This window comes from Saccoglossus kowalevskii, chromosome 22 (genome assembly GCF_978046115.1).
Source record: "Saccoglossus kowalevskii chromosome 22, keSacKowa6.1, whole genome shotgun sequence".
Taxonomy (NCBI): Eukaryota; Metazoa; Hemichordata; class Enteropneusta; family Harrimaniidae; genus Saccoglossus; species Saccoglossus kowalevskii.
The window spans coordinates 3,798,014-3,817,897 of NC_140662.1; the positions used below are offsets into that span (position 1 = coordinate 3,798,014).

At 36.6% G+C, this 19,884-nt stretch overlaps 1 protein-coding gene across 1 annotated transcript; it reads left to right on the forward strand.

Moving 5' to 3' along the window:
• Positions 1 to 1,941: 1,941 nt before the first annotated feature.
• Positions 1,942 to 19,228, forward strand: LOC102804700 (mucin-6-like). The gene is made up of 24 exons (XM_085496073.1): positions 1,942 to 2,182; positions 2,358 to 2,376; positions 2,930 to 2,959; positions 7,540 to 7,923; positions 8,256 to 8,291; positions 8,459 to 8,724; positions 10,054 to 10,331; positions 11,044 to 11,327; positions 11,899 to 12,101; positions 13,122 to 13,293; positions 13,719 to 13,742; positions 14,167 to 14,289; positions 14,684 to 14,809; positions 15,076 to 15,093; positions 15,243 to 15,275; positions 15,396 to 15,425; positions 15,975 to 16,010; positions 16,538 to 16,567; positions 16,712 to 16,744; positions 16,953 to 16,982; positions 17,169 to 17,180; positions 17,492 to 17,727; positions 18,156 to 18,490; positions 18,844 to 19,228. Exons 1-24 carry the CDS (start codon positions 2,123 to 2,125, stop codon positions 18,848 to 18,850), a joined length of 2,805 nt encoding a protein of 934 aa, XP_085352199.1. The 5' UTR covers positions 1,942 to 2,122; the 3' UTR covers positions 18,851 to 19,228.
• The last annotated feature ends 656 nt before the right edge of the window (positions 19,229 to 19,884 follow it).

The window sequence follows — 19,884 nt, forward strand, 5'->3', positions numbered from 1 at the left end:
ACTTTACAATGCATATAGATAAAAAATGAAAAAGAAAATTCTCACAGATGCGTCAATTGAATCAAGTGTTTCTGGTATAATAATTTCCCGGTAGAATAATAAATTTTAAACAAAAAAATCATAGAAAAATATTATGGCACCTGAAAATGGTTGATGTCACAGCTGGAATTGGGGATCAGTGAAATTAATGTTGTTGTAACTGCTGTCATTACGTAATCATAGTTTGCCATTTTTTATGTTGTCTTCATATAAGTAGTCATTCAATTTGTCATTATCGTTTCATTTGTCAGGTAACTGAGACCATTATGGCCAATATTGACAAGGGGTTAGTTTTTTTTCGACCTACTCCAGGAAGGATGTAGGTTCAAATACCTCAATCGACGTCTCACTCAGTGGCAGATTCAGGAGAATGACGTACTACGAATGGAGACATGTTGGTTTCGTGCGCTCTTCCAATTGTAGCTGTTTTATGCGACATAGTTATTCCTACCATTCATGCAAGTTCTCGAAGGAGCTTTAGCGTGCAGGTATTTAGTTAATAAATTAATGAAACAATAAATGAACCATAGTTTAGAAATTATGTTTATGAGATTATGAAAATAGTGCTAAAACGCAAATTATGAGCATTACGAACGATTAGCAATATTAGCAAACTTACATCATTACCGGGGTGGGTATTTACCAAATAATGCTACATTCCTGAAACTTGTTGTTTTTCCTAAAAGAAAATATAAATATAGTATATACAGATTAACCCAATTTTGTTAAAAGGCTTGCGGGAGCCTGTGAACCATTATTTTTACGAGAATATGATACAGGTGACATGTAATATATTATATTAGCAATGCCCGACTTATAGCGACGGCTCTGGGTTTTACGATTTTGTACGACAAAATAACTACAAAAATGCTAACAAATAAATTCAGTCGAATGTTTGACGAGCAATGAATCTAGTTGAAAGTTGATGTTACTGATTACTGCTACAATGGTTGAAAAACGATGCTTATTTACCTGTGATCACATTTAATATGACAAGTTTTGAATAAAACACATATAGTCATATTATTCACCACAGAATGAGCAAGAGGAACTTTCCTTTCGTTATTTACAATGCCTGCTGTTACACTACGAATTGTAAGAAGTCATTCGTTTGTTGTTAATGAACAAATTAACTGGTATTGAATTACAGAAAATTTGCACTGCGCTTAAAAAACTCCCATTCTATTCTCGTAATAGCTAAACTTTTTTTATTTGTTAACACAATGTAGTGAAAAGGGGTTAACGAGTAAAAAATCGGTATTAACACTGCGATAAAGACTTTTCGTTTTCGACATTGTGAAGTTCTTTCGTTTTTATGCAGAAAAAAAAATTATCAAGTAAAATCATATTAATTGAAGTTATTGTTCATACATGAGTTGTTGAACACACTACATAGTTTGTAATTTCATCCAGCTCCTTTCAGTCACGATTCAAGACAAATAAATGGCACAAATATAGATAATATAGCAAATTATATTTATATTTATATTTATATTTATATTTATATTTATATTTATATTTATATTTATATTTATATTGTGTAATCAGTAATTGTAACATTTATTTACGGGTGCATAGAGAATACATTTTGTTATTAATTACTCTTAATGTAAAGTTCTGAATTATTTTTTAAAAATTAGTTTTTTCAGGGTTTTTTTTCTCCTAAAAACAAAAGAATTTCACAATGTCGAAAATGGAAAGTCTTTCCCGTTGTGTTTATGTATTAATAAATTACTAGTAACATTCCCGTGTACTTTTGGTGATGCTAATTCGATGTGAAGTTAGGTGTCACTCGCGGTAGATGCTATCACAAACACTCAACCACAGCTGGGGTGAGCTACCCTTTGTTGGCAACTTGCTAAATGTATAAACAGTGATTAGACCTTCCATAAAAGAATAACTACTAAAATCACCAATCACATCACGTGACCCTATGATTCAAATAAAACAACGCAATCACCGTATGCGTCGCGTCATTCACTGAAAAAACTACTCTCAGCGAGTGGTCTGTTTTTTGGGAAATCCGATCAGCCAGTTAACTGAAAAGAAAACAACTATTGAATGATTGCCGGTGAATGCAAACATGCTGAAGTTAATAGTTCTAGCTGTGGCATGTCTGGCCGTTTCTGGCTCGTCAAACAAGGTAAAAGCTGTTTGTTGAAAATCTGTACACGTTGGTGAACAGTTTATTGTCTTAGTTCATATTTACACAATCAATTGCAGGGTATCAGTGTGTATCATTGAATTTACTGTTATATATGTAATAAACAAATACCTACACACATTATAGTGGATATTTTATTTTGTTTTGTTTGCAGAAAAGAGGAATAAGGGAAGGTAAGTTTGGACTTGATGACTTTACGTAAATATACTGTGTTTATGCATGCATGTCGTAGTGTTGTATGTGATATATTCATGTGTATTAAGGTGTAATTTAGTGAGAGAGTGTCGTTAATACGCGAGAATTGCATCGTACTGCGACATAAAGGTGTCGACTATGAAAATATCGGTGTATATCATGGCAAGCTTCAAATCATAATACACCTACTTGCCACACGTGCAAATCTCCAATCGCTACCAGTTACTTGCGAAGATGGATGAATCTGTTGATTTGCTGTTGCGGGTGTTGCAGTTCACGGACGTGTCTGCGTAATAACGCGCTGATATTATAACCTGTAGTATAAAGTACTCGGCATATTTGAACATATTATCCTTAATAATACGTAACTGCATCCGTGCTCTCATTAATTGTGTGCGAAATGTCCTTACATAACCGATTGTTCCTTTAGTGCTCTCTGTACTACTGATATGCAATTTCAATTAAAGTTCTCAAAAAGTACAACATGTACAGTTATAATGAAAAATTATTACCCTGTGTATTTCTCTTCAGGTGCATCGAGAGTTAAACGAAGTGATATTGGTAAGATATATGTTATCTCATATATTTGTATTAACCGCACATATATAACGGTACACCACAATATTATACAAGCAAATATATACAAAGTGATTTCAATATTATAAAAATAATAGTTCCTTATACCATGCTGTTTTAAAGATTGAAGAATACACACCACCAGAATAGAAACAAATTCAAACTGCAAACTATCACGTTTGTAATCATATCGTCCATTTTTGACATCAACCTAATTACTCAATTCCCGAAGATTTGTGTCAAATAACATTCCATTACCTTGATACATCGACACCAAGGTCCAGAGAATACCCTGCGGAATGAATTTAACCATTGACTATACAAAGATTGGGTTGGTGGAAAAACTTAATCACTCTATTTGGTATTAGATCGCTTATATTCCTTTATTTTAATACGCTGCTAATTTGTATTCATTTTTAGTTATTTAAAAATACGCAAAATGTACTTGTTCACTCATGTCAGCCAAACGGCTAATGTGTAAGTGTCTTGCATTTTGTACAAAATCTCACATGGATTATCACGTTTCTACAAAAAAAACTACACATGTCAGGGTCTTATCCTTATCCAACTTTGATTGAACATGATTTGACGCAAGTTTCTGAGATAACCCTACTGCCTATTCATTCTGACATTAGCGTGTGTTACATCGATTGTTATAAATTATAAATTGAGCCGTCTTTAAAAATGTGCCCTTAATGTGGTGCATCAAAACAGCTATCAACATCTCTTGTATATATATATATCGAAAAGAGACTCAATGATAAACGATCGCTGGAAAAAAATGTTCATTGCCAAAGACGGTCAGCGTGATGATAGCGTCAATTTGAGTTAACATGCAACCAATTCTGAAACACCTTTGACGACTCTGGTTAAAAGCAAAGATTAGACATAACACCAGCGGATATCGGCGGACAAATGGTGTCAAATTAACAAAATTTACACATATTCTGTCGATATACTTGGTTATGTCGTCTTCACATTCAGTTGCTCAACAGGTAATCCCATGAATCAACAACACTAGTAAACTTAGTTCGAATGTCAATCGCCCTATCAACTTGTACATTTAATTTGTATGTATATATGCAAAGCACAAAAGTTAAAACTAGCACAGGTTTAGATTTTTTATTTTTCGGTGTGCAAATTAGTGTGCACCAAAACGCGACATTGTAGGCTGGTGTTTAACGAAAGCATCTGTCCCAGTACTCCGGTTCTTGTACAGCTGCGACAAACGTCTCATCTCTAATTTTGACAGTCGCGTTCAATAGCTTCTGGCCTCTTTTTCTTTGCACTATCGACATAAACTAGTATTTTACAATTTATTCAATTTTTCAACATAGGCACAATTTAATTTACTTTTGCACAGATTTAGTTTTTTTTTCTTATACGCATCATGCAACCGGGGTGTATATATATACACCCAGACATATTGTTTTAATTGCGTTGTGATTCTAGTTAGTATTTTACGTAAGTACATTATCAATATGTTACATAAATATCGAGATTGACATTACAATGTTAGAACATTTAGAATACTTTTACAATGCAATATTAATTAACTAAACATTACATTCTAAAATGGCTTTATCTGCGTAATATAGCGTACGTGAGCTAACTTTATACGCTTTTATTATTTCAGTGTCATGTTTAATCTTATTAAAATCCGATGTATTGTACGGCATGAATTTAATTTTATTTTATATAGTTAATTTTATTTTCACTATATGTATTTATTATTTCATAATTGTTTTTATTATTATTGCGTACATCGCTTTTTGTGTTGTTTTAACTGTAGACACACATGGAGGTGATGTGAAATTTTGAAATAAAACCTAAAAGGCAGGTGAATACGAGAATCCAAATTCTCACCAATTTATTGGGGCGAATCGAACTTCTAACTGATCAATGGTGATAATTATCATAGATCAACATTGATGGAGCAGAAAATTTATCGACATGACAGAAATCAACAAATTATCACCAATACCGACGCGAATATCTTGCCAAACTGCAAGAAGTGTCCGCGTCTCTCAATTTACCAATTTGGGGTACGAGTGAAAATACTAAAATACAGCAGTCAATGTAATATTATACTGCTCGTCGCAATAGTGAGCAACGGAACGGTAGCAGTAGCCCATATGGAAATTCTCGAGCTTAGCCTTATAAGGCAATTGGAAAATTGACCGGCGTGCCTAACTAACTTTTCTTGGTAGTTCCGCCGGTCAACTTTTGATTGAGATGGTTGTATTCAAAATACAAATCCCCGTCACGCAACTAGATCTTTTTTTTCTTGTGCATTGCATTTTTTGTTAATTATAAGTTTACTCCCACGAGCCCATATGGAAATTCTTGAGCTTAGACATGAAAGGCAATAGACAAATTGACCGTAGTATCTGACTAACTTTTCCTGGTAGTTTCGAACTTTTTAATTGAGGTGGTAGTCTTCGAAATAAAATTCCCGTCATGCAACACTCTCTCTTTTTCACGTGCCTTGTTTCTCCCATGAGCATGCTGTCGGCCAATATAAGAGACTAGCTATGAGTGTCTGTGGCTTGAAAGTGATTTCTATAGTCATTGTTGATTAAACTCGAATCAAATAAAATAAAGTAAAAGAACATGTATAATACAAATAAATAATTAAATAAAAACATATTCAAGAAAAATGAGAAAAAATTAAAACCAAACTAGGATATTGTCTAAATCGGATTGAGTCATGTCCAATTACATGAATGTGATACAATGACATGTTACCGGATAAACTGAAAATAATTGCGTATTGGATTTTTATAATGTTAGCTCTGCTGACAGTTGACTTGTGAGTGCACAGGATCATGACGTCACTGTCTTGTAAGCTATTATTGCTATTCCTTTGATATTTAATATGTATTCACTTTCTGTCTAATTTCACCTCATTAAAATCTGTTATATTACGTTACACGATTTGCAGCTGTCTATAATCGGACAACATATTTTTTCTTATTTATTGCCAAAACGATAATTATTTTTTTTTTTTTATCAAAAACAAAAAGTCAAGCTGGAAACATATTTTTCACTAAATTACTAGAACAGCGTGTTTTTTTCGAGGAAAAGGTAACTTGCTCAATAGTGATTCGAGACTAAATTTTTAAAATTATTTTGATAATAACATTGCGCATCGCTCGGTAATAACTCAAACGTCGAATACATGTAGTACATGCGATAGTCACTTACTACTGTGGGAGAAATAACGGGTTCTAGCCGTGCAAGCATAAACGCATTGGCGTCACAGTTGACACACTTGGCCACAACTTACTCGCAACTTGTTATCTAACAAGTGACTTAACAATGAATCCACTCATTCCAGCACACACACACTTACACACACAATCACAAATCGGTTATATCGTTTTCTAGTATTCCGATGCAGTCTATATGTTTGAACAGTATATCCTACCACGTATAAGAGCGCATTCAACAAAATGGCAACAGCCGCTGAATCCTTGCCAATCCAACAAAGGATTATAATTACCCACTGATTATTTGAATGTGCGGTCAAAAATGTCAAACTTTTTTTTCTTGTTTGACAACATCTGTTGCACTAATTCTATAAAAATTGAAAGCGCGAGCTTTCGCAAATGGAAGATTAAACACAGTCATACGAGAAAGGGTTATTCATTATAAACATGCTGTCACTGTTAAATTACTCTTTTATACGAATCATGTAACTACGTATGACAACTTGTTATGGTAAATGTTCCGCACACCATTGTCAAAAATGGGAAGAATCGTGTTCGTGATGTTTATAAGCATATTGTAAAATTATAAAAATGTGAACAATATTGCAATTAAATATTTATGCAGTATATTAAATGATGAACAAATATTTGGTGAAATGGGTTTTGTCAATCGCATCGATGATAAAGTTTAATTTTTATAAAAAAAATAAAACTAGTGTTATAACTGTAAATTTCGCATTCATTCCTTCATATATATTAACTCAATGAAATGTGTGCACATTTTCATGAAGTTATCACTTTTGTTATTTGATCAATTTATTAAAAACGTATATGTCAAAAGGTGATTGTCTTCTCTGGAGAACATAGCTGTCCCGAAGAATAATCATTAACTGTCCGGGTTCGTAATGAAGCGTATAAACAAGGTTTATATCTGTATATTTATATACTGTACGTTGCTCGTTCGAAAGTCGGCTAGTGTAAGTGGCCATGGGCCCATGCTTATTACATGACATTTGCTGCGTGGTCAGACGCATGTCTGCTTAAAATGGTGTGGCGCGGCGCGTGGCGTAATCACGATTTCGAATCCAGCGTTGTGATGTATATATGATCGGTTGTCTGTAAATGCATCCTAATTAAATGCGCTGGAAGAATTACAATTCTTATGAAATATTATGATATTTCTAATATAACAAAAGAATCGCAAGATTAAAATATGAAACCAGTTCATCGGTAAATCACATAATGCAAATAATGAGTATATATTTGTAACGGCTCTCCAATTACTCGTTTATAAGTGTTGCATGTTACAAACTAATCGTATTCTATTTCATATTTGTGTCACTCAATTTACAGCATGTGGGGAAAACGAATTTTTTTTCCGTGACAAGTGTTACCTTTTTTCCACGGAAAAGGTATTGGGCGATGTCACTAAAGGTTTGTGTGAAAATTATGGTGGCGAATTGGTCTCGTTCTCCTCGGATGAAGAATTCGATTTCTTGAAAGATACCATAAAAATGGATCCCAATCTTGACGGATTAAGTTACTGGACAGGAGCTATAAACCAACGCCACAAGTGGCGGTGGGTCACTGGGGAAAAAATTAAAAACAAGTACTGGGTTCATGGGAAACCTACTAGTAAAAGAAATCGCAATTGCGGAAGCATGTCCCCCGATGATGACTATTATCTTGTTAACTTGAAATGTCGAGGTCATTATCAAGGATTCATCTGTGAGAGAGGTGAGTGTTACATGCACGTTTATGGAGTGTTGTTGATGATTAAATATAGAAATTCTTCCACAGATTTGATTTTATATTTGTTCAAACGCCGCTTCACGCTCCGAAATCGGCTGGCTCAAATACCCAATGTGAGTCGCTGTCGGGACTTGTCGGAATAGTGACTAAAAACGCGTGGTCACGGTTCAGTCATTTGCCGACTGGTGCCCCATTGTAATGCCATAGTGGTGTAGTAACATGATAGCCCCAGCAGGAAATCTAAACAGTTTAAAGTTAGATTCAATTAAGGTATTATTAACTTCATATTTTTGTGTGTTTCATTTTTTTCGCTATAGGAAACACGCCACAAAATAGATACGCAATGGAATCAGGTAATTTGTTTTCATAAAAATGATAAAACGTTATTTTATAATATGCAATATCCATCTCCTGAGTATGTTGACATCCCGATTAAAGCTTACAATGAACACGACAGAACGTACGCATATATCAGCATACTATGAAAAAAAAGTAAAAAGCCGGTGTATTTTATTTCCAGGCGGATGCAAGTGTATGGTAAGCGGTGACCCTCACTACATGACCTGCGATGGGAAAAAACATGACTTTCAAGGAAACTGCACGTACATAACTTTTCTTGACAACTTACACCCTGATCAACCATATTTCAAAGTAATGGCTAAAAACTCGTATGACCCGAAAAAGAAGAAGATGGTGACATTACAGGAGCATATTACCGTGGAAATATTTCACCCAAGCTTCACTCAGAGCTATACTTTCAGTTTCTCCAGGGACAACGTCGTGCACGTGAGTTCACAAAATATATTACATATACAATCAAATATATCGCACCACACATACCACCACGCACACCAAACTACCAAGCCTCATCATGCCGACCACATACCATACCGCACACATCACCACTCCACAAAACCATAAGACACACACTCAGCGAACCACATTGAATTTCCACACAGCATTACATCACACCATACTTCCCATGACCCCACCATGCTATACCATACCTCACCACGCCACACAACACGTTTTTCTACCATACCTCACCACACTTTTCAACAATCCGTTTGGCTTTTATCCTATCTACAATAAACCCGTTATACTCGTTTTGTGGAGGCGGTATAATAAACATCTCACAATATATCTGATCCGACCAAATATATAATTGAAGAGAGTGCGAATTATACACATCTTGTTAATGTCCAACGTTTTGGCTCGACATACACAGGCGACCTAAAAGTGCTAAACTCAAATGCAGCAAATAATGGATTTTCTCATGACATCTGTATGGAGGTTTCTGTTCAAAGTTGGTTTTAATTAGCTAATTTTATGTCTTACATGTAATCAAAAACTCCGAGATCACGAGTCTTATCTTATCTCCTCACAAGCACTCTTTCCTGCCAATTACATAATATTGACATGCTTACCAAAATGGCGCACCACATAAAGGGTTATAAAAAGCGACAAAACACATTTTCCTCTGCTTTTGGGAAATATAAAATCATTGCGTTTACTACACACCAATCAACTTGGAACTATAATAACATTTTGCGAATACATTTATGGCTGTGTCCTGCTCTGTGTTTTTTTCCTGCACTGATTTGTTTATATTGTTTTCTTTCAATCAGCTGTCCAATAGCCCGAGGTATCGTACTCCAAATGTACTCCGAAGTATTATCCACAAATCCTAATGATTCTTAGCATTTTATATTGCCACCCCCCCCCCCCCACCAATAATTCTGTTTTAGTTGATTTTGGCATTTGTCAGTTAGAAACTATTGAGCTGGCCTGGAACGACATCAGTGTGACTTCATGATCATGATGATCGATTACATATTATATAATCCCTCATCTTTGGGCATTTTGTATATACACGCCGAGGCCGCGTTGAAAGCAAGAGAGAGCCAGGAGTCGTATTTTAGTCTTCCAAATAATGTTTCATTCGCCCGCGGTCTCGTCCACTGTTTTCCTGATTGGAACAATTGATACAATCACAGGAGAGATGAAACACATTTCGGGTGACATAAAAACAATTCGCGTAGCAATCTCGCTCGCGAACTTGGCGACTATTCCCGTTCTATGGATATTGAAAGTAGTGTCTGGGTTTATCCACAGCTCAATGGAGTCAATGTTTCACCACCGTCAAATCCCGAAGAAGGTATACTGCTGACTTCAGTTGGGAAAAAGATAATGCTTCAAACAGTGTTTGGATTTTGGATGACTTGGGACTTCGTGAGCCGCACGGAAATGAGAGCACCACCAGAGTACCGGAACAACATCGGAGGCATGTGTGGAAACTGTGATGGCAATCCCGACAATGACTACTTCGCCCCGGACGGTAGCCTCACCTCAACTTCAAATATGTATGGGAACAGTTGGAAATCGGGTACAAGGTAAGTAACTATGATTTAAGATATGCAAACTAATTCGAGTATACTAATTATGCGATGTGATTAGCCAGTCCTGGTCGCGTAAAGTTAAGTAAGCATCCATCTGCGTGAGCGTCAATGTTAGTAATGTTTGTGTTCCTTGTGAGTACTAGTTCACCCAGATCAATATACGAGAGGTGTAAACCATCGTATTGTGATATGGATTCATGAGAAATTACCGTGGGCGCGTTTCAGTAAACTGAAATCTTACATGATGTAGACGAGAAAGCTGCCCGGGTACACAAATCAGCTATATAACCTTGTGTTACGTGTTTCCGTGAAACAAGAAAGTATTGATCGGCATGCAACTGAATTGATGTATTTTCACTTTTGAGTGAATACATGTGTTTTAACATAAATGCAGCACATGTGTGGCGTTGGTTATATACACTTATTGTACACACATTTCCCTAATACTACGGACTCGGGGAAAATAGAAATGAACCGTCTTATACCGAATGGCAATGTCCCATATCAACAGGAATATAGCCATCGCTCATAATGAACCGTCATATGTTTTCACAATTATGAAATTATATTACATATATAGAATATTAACTTTACACATATGGTATGGCCATGAGTTATAGAGGATATCTCGCCAGTCAGATTTATTGACAGATTTAAGTTATTTTCATTTAGTCGGAGCTTTTGCCATTTTTTTCCATGACCGTAGCTGTCCGGATACCGATCAGGAAGTTGATGAATGTATACCAGAACGCGTGGCTCTTTACGGTGAGAACGATAAGTGTGGCAAGATAGGAGACACCTCGGGTCACTTCGCCAACTGCATCAACGGCCTTGGTCAGGAAGTTGTTGACGAATTCCTGCAAAACTGTATCTATGACATGTGTTACATTGGCGGAGACGATACGCTATGTCAAAGCATTGGTTCCTTCTATGACGAATGTCTATATAATGAAATCGAGATTGAGACCTTCCGATCTGCCACATTTTGTCGTAAGTTGTATTGATGTTATTTTGCTGAAATATATATACAATATTATAATACATATATATAAGAAAAAAGTATCCCCGTCATACTCACCTGAACCTGTTTATCCCAGTGAACGCTAAAGACAGAAGAAAACCTTCACTCAATATTGTTCAAACAGTTCTCAGCAAAACGTATAGCATATAACAAACTTTGTCTTAAACGAACAAAGAAACTATCAAATATATATATATATATATATACATATACTTTTTCGCGTGAATATTAGCGTTCAGGAAGTTAGGTATATACACTACCTTAGCAGCATCGTCGCAATTGTATTCAAAGTAAAATATTCAAAGCATATGTTATTTTGATTTGACTATGCAATAGTTGGACTCCCTCCAACTTTACGCAATGCCAGGAACTGTTCATAAATAAATAGTATACTATTGGACATTTTGAAAGAATATATCGATTTGCAGTTTTTCGGCATATGTTCAATCTAAACTTGCAACTCGAACTTGAATTTTGTTGGAGCTGAAATTGCATATAATTTACAGCATTTCATTAGGTAACGTGGTCTCTTTCTTGTAGCGCTCGAATGCCCAAACAACAGTGTATACAACCCCAGTGCACCTCCCTGTGAGAATACCTGTGCTGAGCCGACAGCTGCTGAGTCCTGTCCCGACAAGAATATGGAGATGTGTTTATGCATAGAGGGATATGTTCGCAGCGGATATGAGTGTGTTCCTTCTACTGAGTGTGGTTGCTTTGGAGCCGATAACATATATCGCGTGGTTAGTTTTAGCTTATAACATTGTGCACTCACTCAGGCGCACTCACTGTTGTAATGCAACTAAAACATTCCAATTCTTCATGCGGGATTAAAAAGTGGAAAAGTACTAGTGTTTCTGGACCAGTACTGCCATATAGAAGGCTTGGACAGAACCGCCGTGACCTGCCGCCGGAAAGTAATGACGGCATTTAAAATATAGTAAAAATTTCAAAAACATTATTTGTAATCGCGTAAATAAATTTCGAAGCTGTCAACTAACTTCTTTTAACCAATTCACGTTGTACAAGTCTATTGTTGACAGCGGTCGCTAACGACAGGGATGGCACACTAAATTATTCTTTCTGAAAATCAAATATCAATAATATAAGATGAACAAGACTGTTCTGTATTTGAATGGCGGTGTTTGTTGCGCAGCACGTTTTCGAATTTTAACGTATTCAAGTTTTACACCTTTGTGTACTCCCGGAGGCAATACATAGAACTTGCCTAATGGGGACGTGTCCCTGTAATTGGTCTCTTTTTTTGGATTTAAGGTATAAGCATCGGTCTTATTTCTGGTCTAGATAGGTATAAATATCAGTAATATGAGCGAATATCTCCAACTTAGATCCCGGCCTCAGATCCATATACACATCAACCTGGAAATCAAACAAGCATTTAAACGGAGATTTAACACGAATTAGAAGAGGGCGCACATTCCTCAGTGAATTGGCTTACATGTGCTTCTATTGGAGATGCTCTTTTAATAGAGCAATACGGTAACTGTTTTATTTGGAATAAACAGTGATGACAGAAATAGTAATTTGGTATAAATATGGGTACAGATTTTGCCACTATCCAGGTATAAAAATGGTCACACTTTTGAGCACTCAGGGGCAGCTCCCTACCCAGCTATGTATCAACTGCCCCCCCCCCCGGGGCGTGTACTTTGTGTGGGATTGATGTCGAACACGACGCCGCGCGTATAAAATGTAAGCTGTCAGAAACGACTAATACATTGGTGGCCATTATGTCGTTTTAGAGAGATGAGACATGGACCGACTCCAGCTGCACCCATACATGTATCTGCACAGAGGATGGAAGTAATTGTACCGATATTCAATGTGATGAAAACTCTGCATGTGTACCCGTGGACGGTGTTTATACTTGTGTTTGTCGTGATGGATATGAGGGCGATGGATTTACCTGTACACGTGAGTACCATATTTCGTTTTTAATAAACAGTGTTCACATGTCAGTTTCAGTGATATTGAAAGTGTAGCCTATATGTATGTTTCGGTGTCACGTGTGTGCGGGTTCCGGAATCCAAGTATGTTTTCTCCTCTTTCATAGCATATCGCGTTGTGGTACTGGCCCTCCACAATTAGCAATCTCTCGTAAAAAATGATATATCTGAATTAGCAATCTTTCGAAAAAATAGAGATATATCTGATTGTAGCGAAGTATGACACAATGTTAGTCGCATGATTAACAAAGCCCAGTGCCCAGGAACTGCATACAAATTGCTGGCGTTATAGAGACGAACATCACGTACGTGCACAAAAAATACAAATACAACAAATCATAAACGTATAATATTAATTAATTATTCTACAAAATGCAATTTGTTTTGTTGCAGCAATCGACAAATGCGCAGCCTCAGGTGAGACTGTTATTTATGAAAACTGTTCTGTTTTTAATTGAAAGCAGGTAGTGGGTCCCGTGACATAATTCTGCAGGTTTATACCACGTAGTATTTGTTTCATAACCACTAGTTGGTGAATATTCGTGTTTATCTTGTTCATTCCAATTTAAACAATAGTTGTTTGCTTTGTTACTATACTAATCTGTGAGTATTTTACTTTTATTCGACCAGTGAAGACCAACTAGTCTCGCAAAGCCATATAATGCGTTTTAATATGATTTTCCATCATCAGTCATTCAGCCAGACAGCTCAATTTCCCATGATCAGTGGCACTGGTATTAAAAATGATTTAATGACGGACTTCTGTCTCGTGGCTGTCATTTCAATTTCTATTTCCATGCTTTACTATATTTTTTTCTGATTTAATTTACATTCATAAAAGCTGTTACCCCAGAGTGTTCACTAATCGGTGGTATGTGCAAATCCTCATGTGAAGAGGGCGAAAATTTAGCTATGAATAAACTACTCTGTCCTAAAGAGTGCTTTTGCTGCCATCCATCAACGGGTAAGTTGTTATATACATATTTCTTTTATGAATAACGCGTGGTCTGTTTACATCAATGCAATTTGATCTACTCAGATCATCTACGTGACTTGGCAGAACAACATGCGCGTGCATATTCGCGTTCCATAATTATTATAACAATAATCACCCCCTCCCAATAGTACTATAATGAACGTAGAGTAGATAGTAGTATACAGTCGACAATGTGTTCGCCTCCGGATCGTACAATATATCGTATATACCTAAGTTATTATTCAATAGGTTATTCAGGGTTGTTTTTATTGGTATGCTAATTTTTTAGGTGGGCTCCACTAGCCATTACTACTGACACCACACTATTTCCAAACAAGGCATGAGCTTATAAGCAACTGGTCTAATTGTCGTTATTTTACAGACCTGTGTTCAACGTCGCATTTTGGAGCATTTTGTTACCCCAAATGCCAGGAGTCTATGGTAGCCCTTGATGACTCTGCCTTCTGTGAAGGGTGGCCAGAAACACGCGAGTGTTGTAAACCAAGACGTGAGTGGCGATACTCTTATAATTTAATTGGTCGTGTTCAACCAATCATTACAGAATGAAGTCGATTGTTTTGTTACTATCACTATGGTCGGAAAGTAGCGAAAAATAGAATAACATTTTATCCAATATACCATAAAGGCAAATTCTCGTTGAGATCTCGTCTGGAATGAATATCAACGAGACCTCGGCGGCCATTTGCAACTATGGTCAATCGGTAGACTATTGTATGTAAATTACAATAACTTCTTTTATGTATCTTTACATAGGCATTCCTGGAGAAGGGTGTAAGTATACTATATATTCATAATGTATGTGCTTGTGGAACGCTAGTCAGGCCTTTGCCTCTGTGGTTTCCCGACTTATAAATTCCCGTCTACGACCAAATCAATTTACGTTTACAAGTTATATTAATTCTTATATTTCTGCTTTGCAGACTACAACCCGGACCCTGTTGAAGTGAATGGAGGTGAGTCAGATGCATTATTTGTCATATGCGTGTGTGTACACCTCGGTGACATTTATACAATATATATCTATATGTATTTCAGTGTAATGATAAGTATGTTTTATTTTACTTTTTTCGCAGAGGAAATAACACCAGCAATAGATCCAGAGAGTACGTATTGCTAGACCATTTTAAACTGTCTTTGTTTTTCAATTATTATTAAATATGTCACTCGATACGATACTCGTATGCTAGCTACCGATCATGTGCTTCACATTAAAGTGATTGTGATTTTATTTTAAGCAAACCTGTCTCATGTACGTAGAATATAATATCGTTGTACAAAACGTATTCACAGGAATCTTGACATTTCTAAATCAAATATGTTACAATATTACATTATTACGTCATCCACTGTTACAGTGTTGTATTGGACATTGATACAATCGAGGACAGAATAGTGTGGTCAATCCCGTACTCTATAAACACTTCTAAGGTTCGCGAACCAAGGGTGTTTTGCGTGGCATTCAAGAGCGCTGCCGCGTAAATGAGACGTGGCGGTAAATAACCGAAAGTCAGTACTGATAACGTGTATTTTTTCATGCACGCGTTCAAACAGGTTCGCAGCGTACATGCAATGAACATGCTATTCTGTCCCTGGCTGTATACCATTACGAGAACAAGTGTACGTCAATTGAAATGCCGCCTGCATATTTTCAGATCCTCCCGAAACTGCTGCCGAGGCCACTGGAACAGGTGAGCTTGGCATGGTGCACATTTAACACTTGCAGTAGAATACACATGAATTGATGATTCCCAAAGTTGGGTCAAATCTCTGCTTATACAAATGTATATGCTGGTAATGGGGGAGATTAAATATATCCCACATATAAATCATAACATGTGTTTCAACGTAATTCCCCTTTAAGTAGCGATCATTATAACGAACATTGTACCATAGGTACATGTGCACAATATCTTTGCACAGGCTGTCCAACGGACAATTCACGGGCACAATTGGTTTTGTACTCAATTATTACGCTTCAAGGATATACACATATTCAAAACATTTTGAAGTGAATTGAAACATACATAATGATTCAAAGAAAAGACTATAACAGGATTATTAGGCCATCGCCTTACAATTCGCAGTCTTTATGGGGCTAAATCTTTTCGTGCACGCACGGATTACACACTGTATGTAATTGTGAATATGTGTCATGAGCTGGTGCAAGCTGTCTGAGCTTCAACTAACTTTTAATTCTGTCGACTTTTTATGGCAGGACCTCCTGGAGAGGGCGCAGCAGTTAAAGGTAAAGCATTGAATAAGTGTATACGATAGAACGATATATTATTATACAGTTTGCCCTGTTTCGGGATTTGTGTTTGCGTATTGAAGTAAAAGTTAACTAACTGCATTTATTGATTAATTGATCTTCCCTTTCCCAATCTTGCAGATGATTTGGCACCATTTGGAGAATCCCTTGGAGGTAGGCGAAAATACCACAGACGCTGGCGTAGATTTCCCAACGACGTATAGTTAGTACACCTACCCCCAGCTGGCACGCAATTACATATTTTATGAAGAGACAATCCAAAACAATCATACATAGTCGTTATCCTATGAAAACATCATATTTGAACTATATATTACAGTGTCATTTATTTTATTATGTATAATTGTGAATTATATTCCAGGGCTTACTGTTCCAGAGAATCTAGGCCACGGTGAGTGAATTGTTCACGTTTGTTTTCTCGTTCCAATGATCGACAATATTGTTCTTGTTAAACTTTGAAAATAAGTCGGACTAAATGTGAATTCGGATTTGTTAATCGCTGTATATCCATGTTATGTCCGGAAAACATAGTGCAAAATATTAAAACGCGTTTTTCCGTTTTATTTTTTTGATGTAGGTGATGGAGGTGGTGAGTAGCCATGCGACATTGTTCTAAAGACAACAGGATAGTTATACATACTTACATTCATTTTTTTCACATTGACAATAAGATAAATATTTTATATACGTTTTAATTGGAATGCATAAACAATTCTCATGTAATGAGATTGAAATTGTATTAGCTTTTGTCGTGTGTGATTAAATAAAATATGGTATGTGTGCAGTAAGTAATCGATGCGGTCAACTTAAATATTTTTCAACGCACGTGATCATTATTTGTTCGTTCATGAAATAAATATGTATGAATGTGCTACTTATAAAATTAAAATCGGCGTACAGGCGCTGGTGGATTTGGTGACCCAATAATGGAAACTGGCGATGGATTCAGGTTCAGGTTCGAGGGTGATGCGTGTGAGTATATCATGTTTCAAGAAGACGTTGAGGAACCCAGCTTCCGCGTGGTCTCACGCCACGTGGGTGGTTCAATACTAGGGAAAAAGGCGTACTTCATCGGACATGTTGCCGTTGATTTTAACGGTCAACACGTGCAGCTTCAAGAAGGGAATATAATCAAGGTAATCGTCGAAATAGGAACAGTGTGTCCAGAAATATGCATGCATCCCTCCAAGCTTATAAATGTTCTGTTAAAGTGGGGAGTCGCAATAGCGTGTCATTGTTTACAAACAAGCGTCTACCCATGAGCCTTTGCGTTCTTAGCGTGTGTTGTTATCATCGCTTGGGACTCAATTCCCGCGCGTGTGCAGGTGACGAGCCTCCCGCTTTAAGTTCTTCTACTTCCGTTAAAGTTTGATGTTTAAATTGTTACAAACAATTGAAATTTGCAAATGAAGTAGAAAAAAATATCGTATTTTATTTGCAAAATCCAAAACATCCCCAATTATATATATTTATTGTAGAGAATACTAATACTAATTAGGGCCCATACAGAATATTTACATACTAGTAAGTAATGAATATGTATGTGTATTAATTATCTTGCTAGGTCGATGGCAAGAACGTGACTGACAAGCTATCAACACGTCCAACCTCGTTCGAGAACATTTCGATTGAATGGAAAAATCTACATAAAAAATTTGTTCTTGTTAACTTCGGGCCGAATGTCTTCTCCGTAGTCTGGAATGGCTATGAAGGTCATGTGAACATCAATGCAAGTGCCGAGCTGTCTGGAAAGGTCACCGGTATTTTAGGAAACTTCAATGGTGACAAAGAAGACGATCTACGATACAAGGAGAACGGCGAATGGAAAACTATTCCCCTTCAGGAAACCAAGAGATATATGGATCGTTTTTCAAAAACTTGGCTTGCAAATTCGGACAGGTAAGGCTTTCTGAGTATCAATTAACGCAGCGCGTTTGAATGTTTTTACACAGGTTGTGTGCGTCACGATGTTTGGGATATTCGACGATTAATTAATATTTTTCATACTACGTTGATCAGAATTCGTTGACAAGCGTCCCACAGTCAGTAGTACAAGAAACCGTTATTTTATTCTGTCCTCGCGTTTAGGCACACATTGCAACGAACCAATTTTCATTTTCATATTGTGTATCAGTATGTAGCAGAGGTACATGCGTTTCAACTATACCGATTTGTTTCCACGGTAATACCTACCGGGGCGTCGGACACTCACTGACAGTTAATAACAGGTTATATTTGTTGTATATTCACAGCTGTTGAAAATCAGGGTGGATCGAAACAAGTTTACGCTTTCACATACCGGGACTTAGTTGTTAATACATGTAGTTAAAATTACGATACTCAATTAATCAACTTAATGTCATAAGTATTTATTCATTGTTACTTAATGTATTCTTCAGTCTTGAGACAGATCAAGTTACTATTTTGTGCCGATGTATGACCTTGTACGTAGCTATTCACGGGATTGTACATTAATGATGACAATTATCTTACACACAAATTGTACATTTCGGGGTTAAAGGTCGTGTACATAGATGATGTTTTTCTCTCTGCGTTATATGCAGGACGATTTATTTTATTTTAAAAGAGTACATTCATTCCCCCCATATAATAAACGCATGTTACAGAATAACAAAACTGTTTTGTGTCGTTACTATAATTGTATGTCATGGACGTACTTACATGTTAGTGCGGCGTCAATGGTACGTGCGTGGTCATGGTAACTTGATGCAGGTGTACACTACTAGTATTGGCTGGTTTTGATGTCACGTGACACTTACAAAAACAAAACAAAATGGCATTCAACATGGTTGTAAACAATGCATGGTAAGTTTATAGTCCTGTATTCGAGGAGTTTTGTTTTTTTATCTCTAGTAAACTCCATTGACGTGCATATTGTAACTTATATTGGAAAATCTCCAACGAAATCTGAATTATTAAACTAAAAAACTCAGTATATTGATTACAAAACAGCTGGACTTGCTGTTCCAACCCTATTGAGCTTTTGTGGGTTACCTGTGCACGTGATCCATTACGTCATCAACACGTGATCAATTACGTCATCAACATATACTCGTTCGCTGTGGGTTCGTGAAGCTCTCGTACACCGACACATGCACATGAGCAAAATAGTTGAAGGAAAGCAACATTTTTCAGTATTTCATAGAGTTTTATAGTTTCATAGTGACATAAGAGTTATTTTCACGGGAAATGCAATGTATCACGTGACCGTATTTTTACGAGAGAAATGGCAGCATGAATACACCAATGTTACGTTGCCGAATCCAATCCAC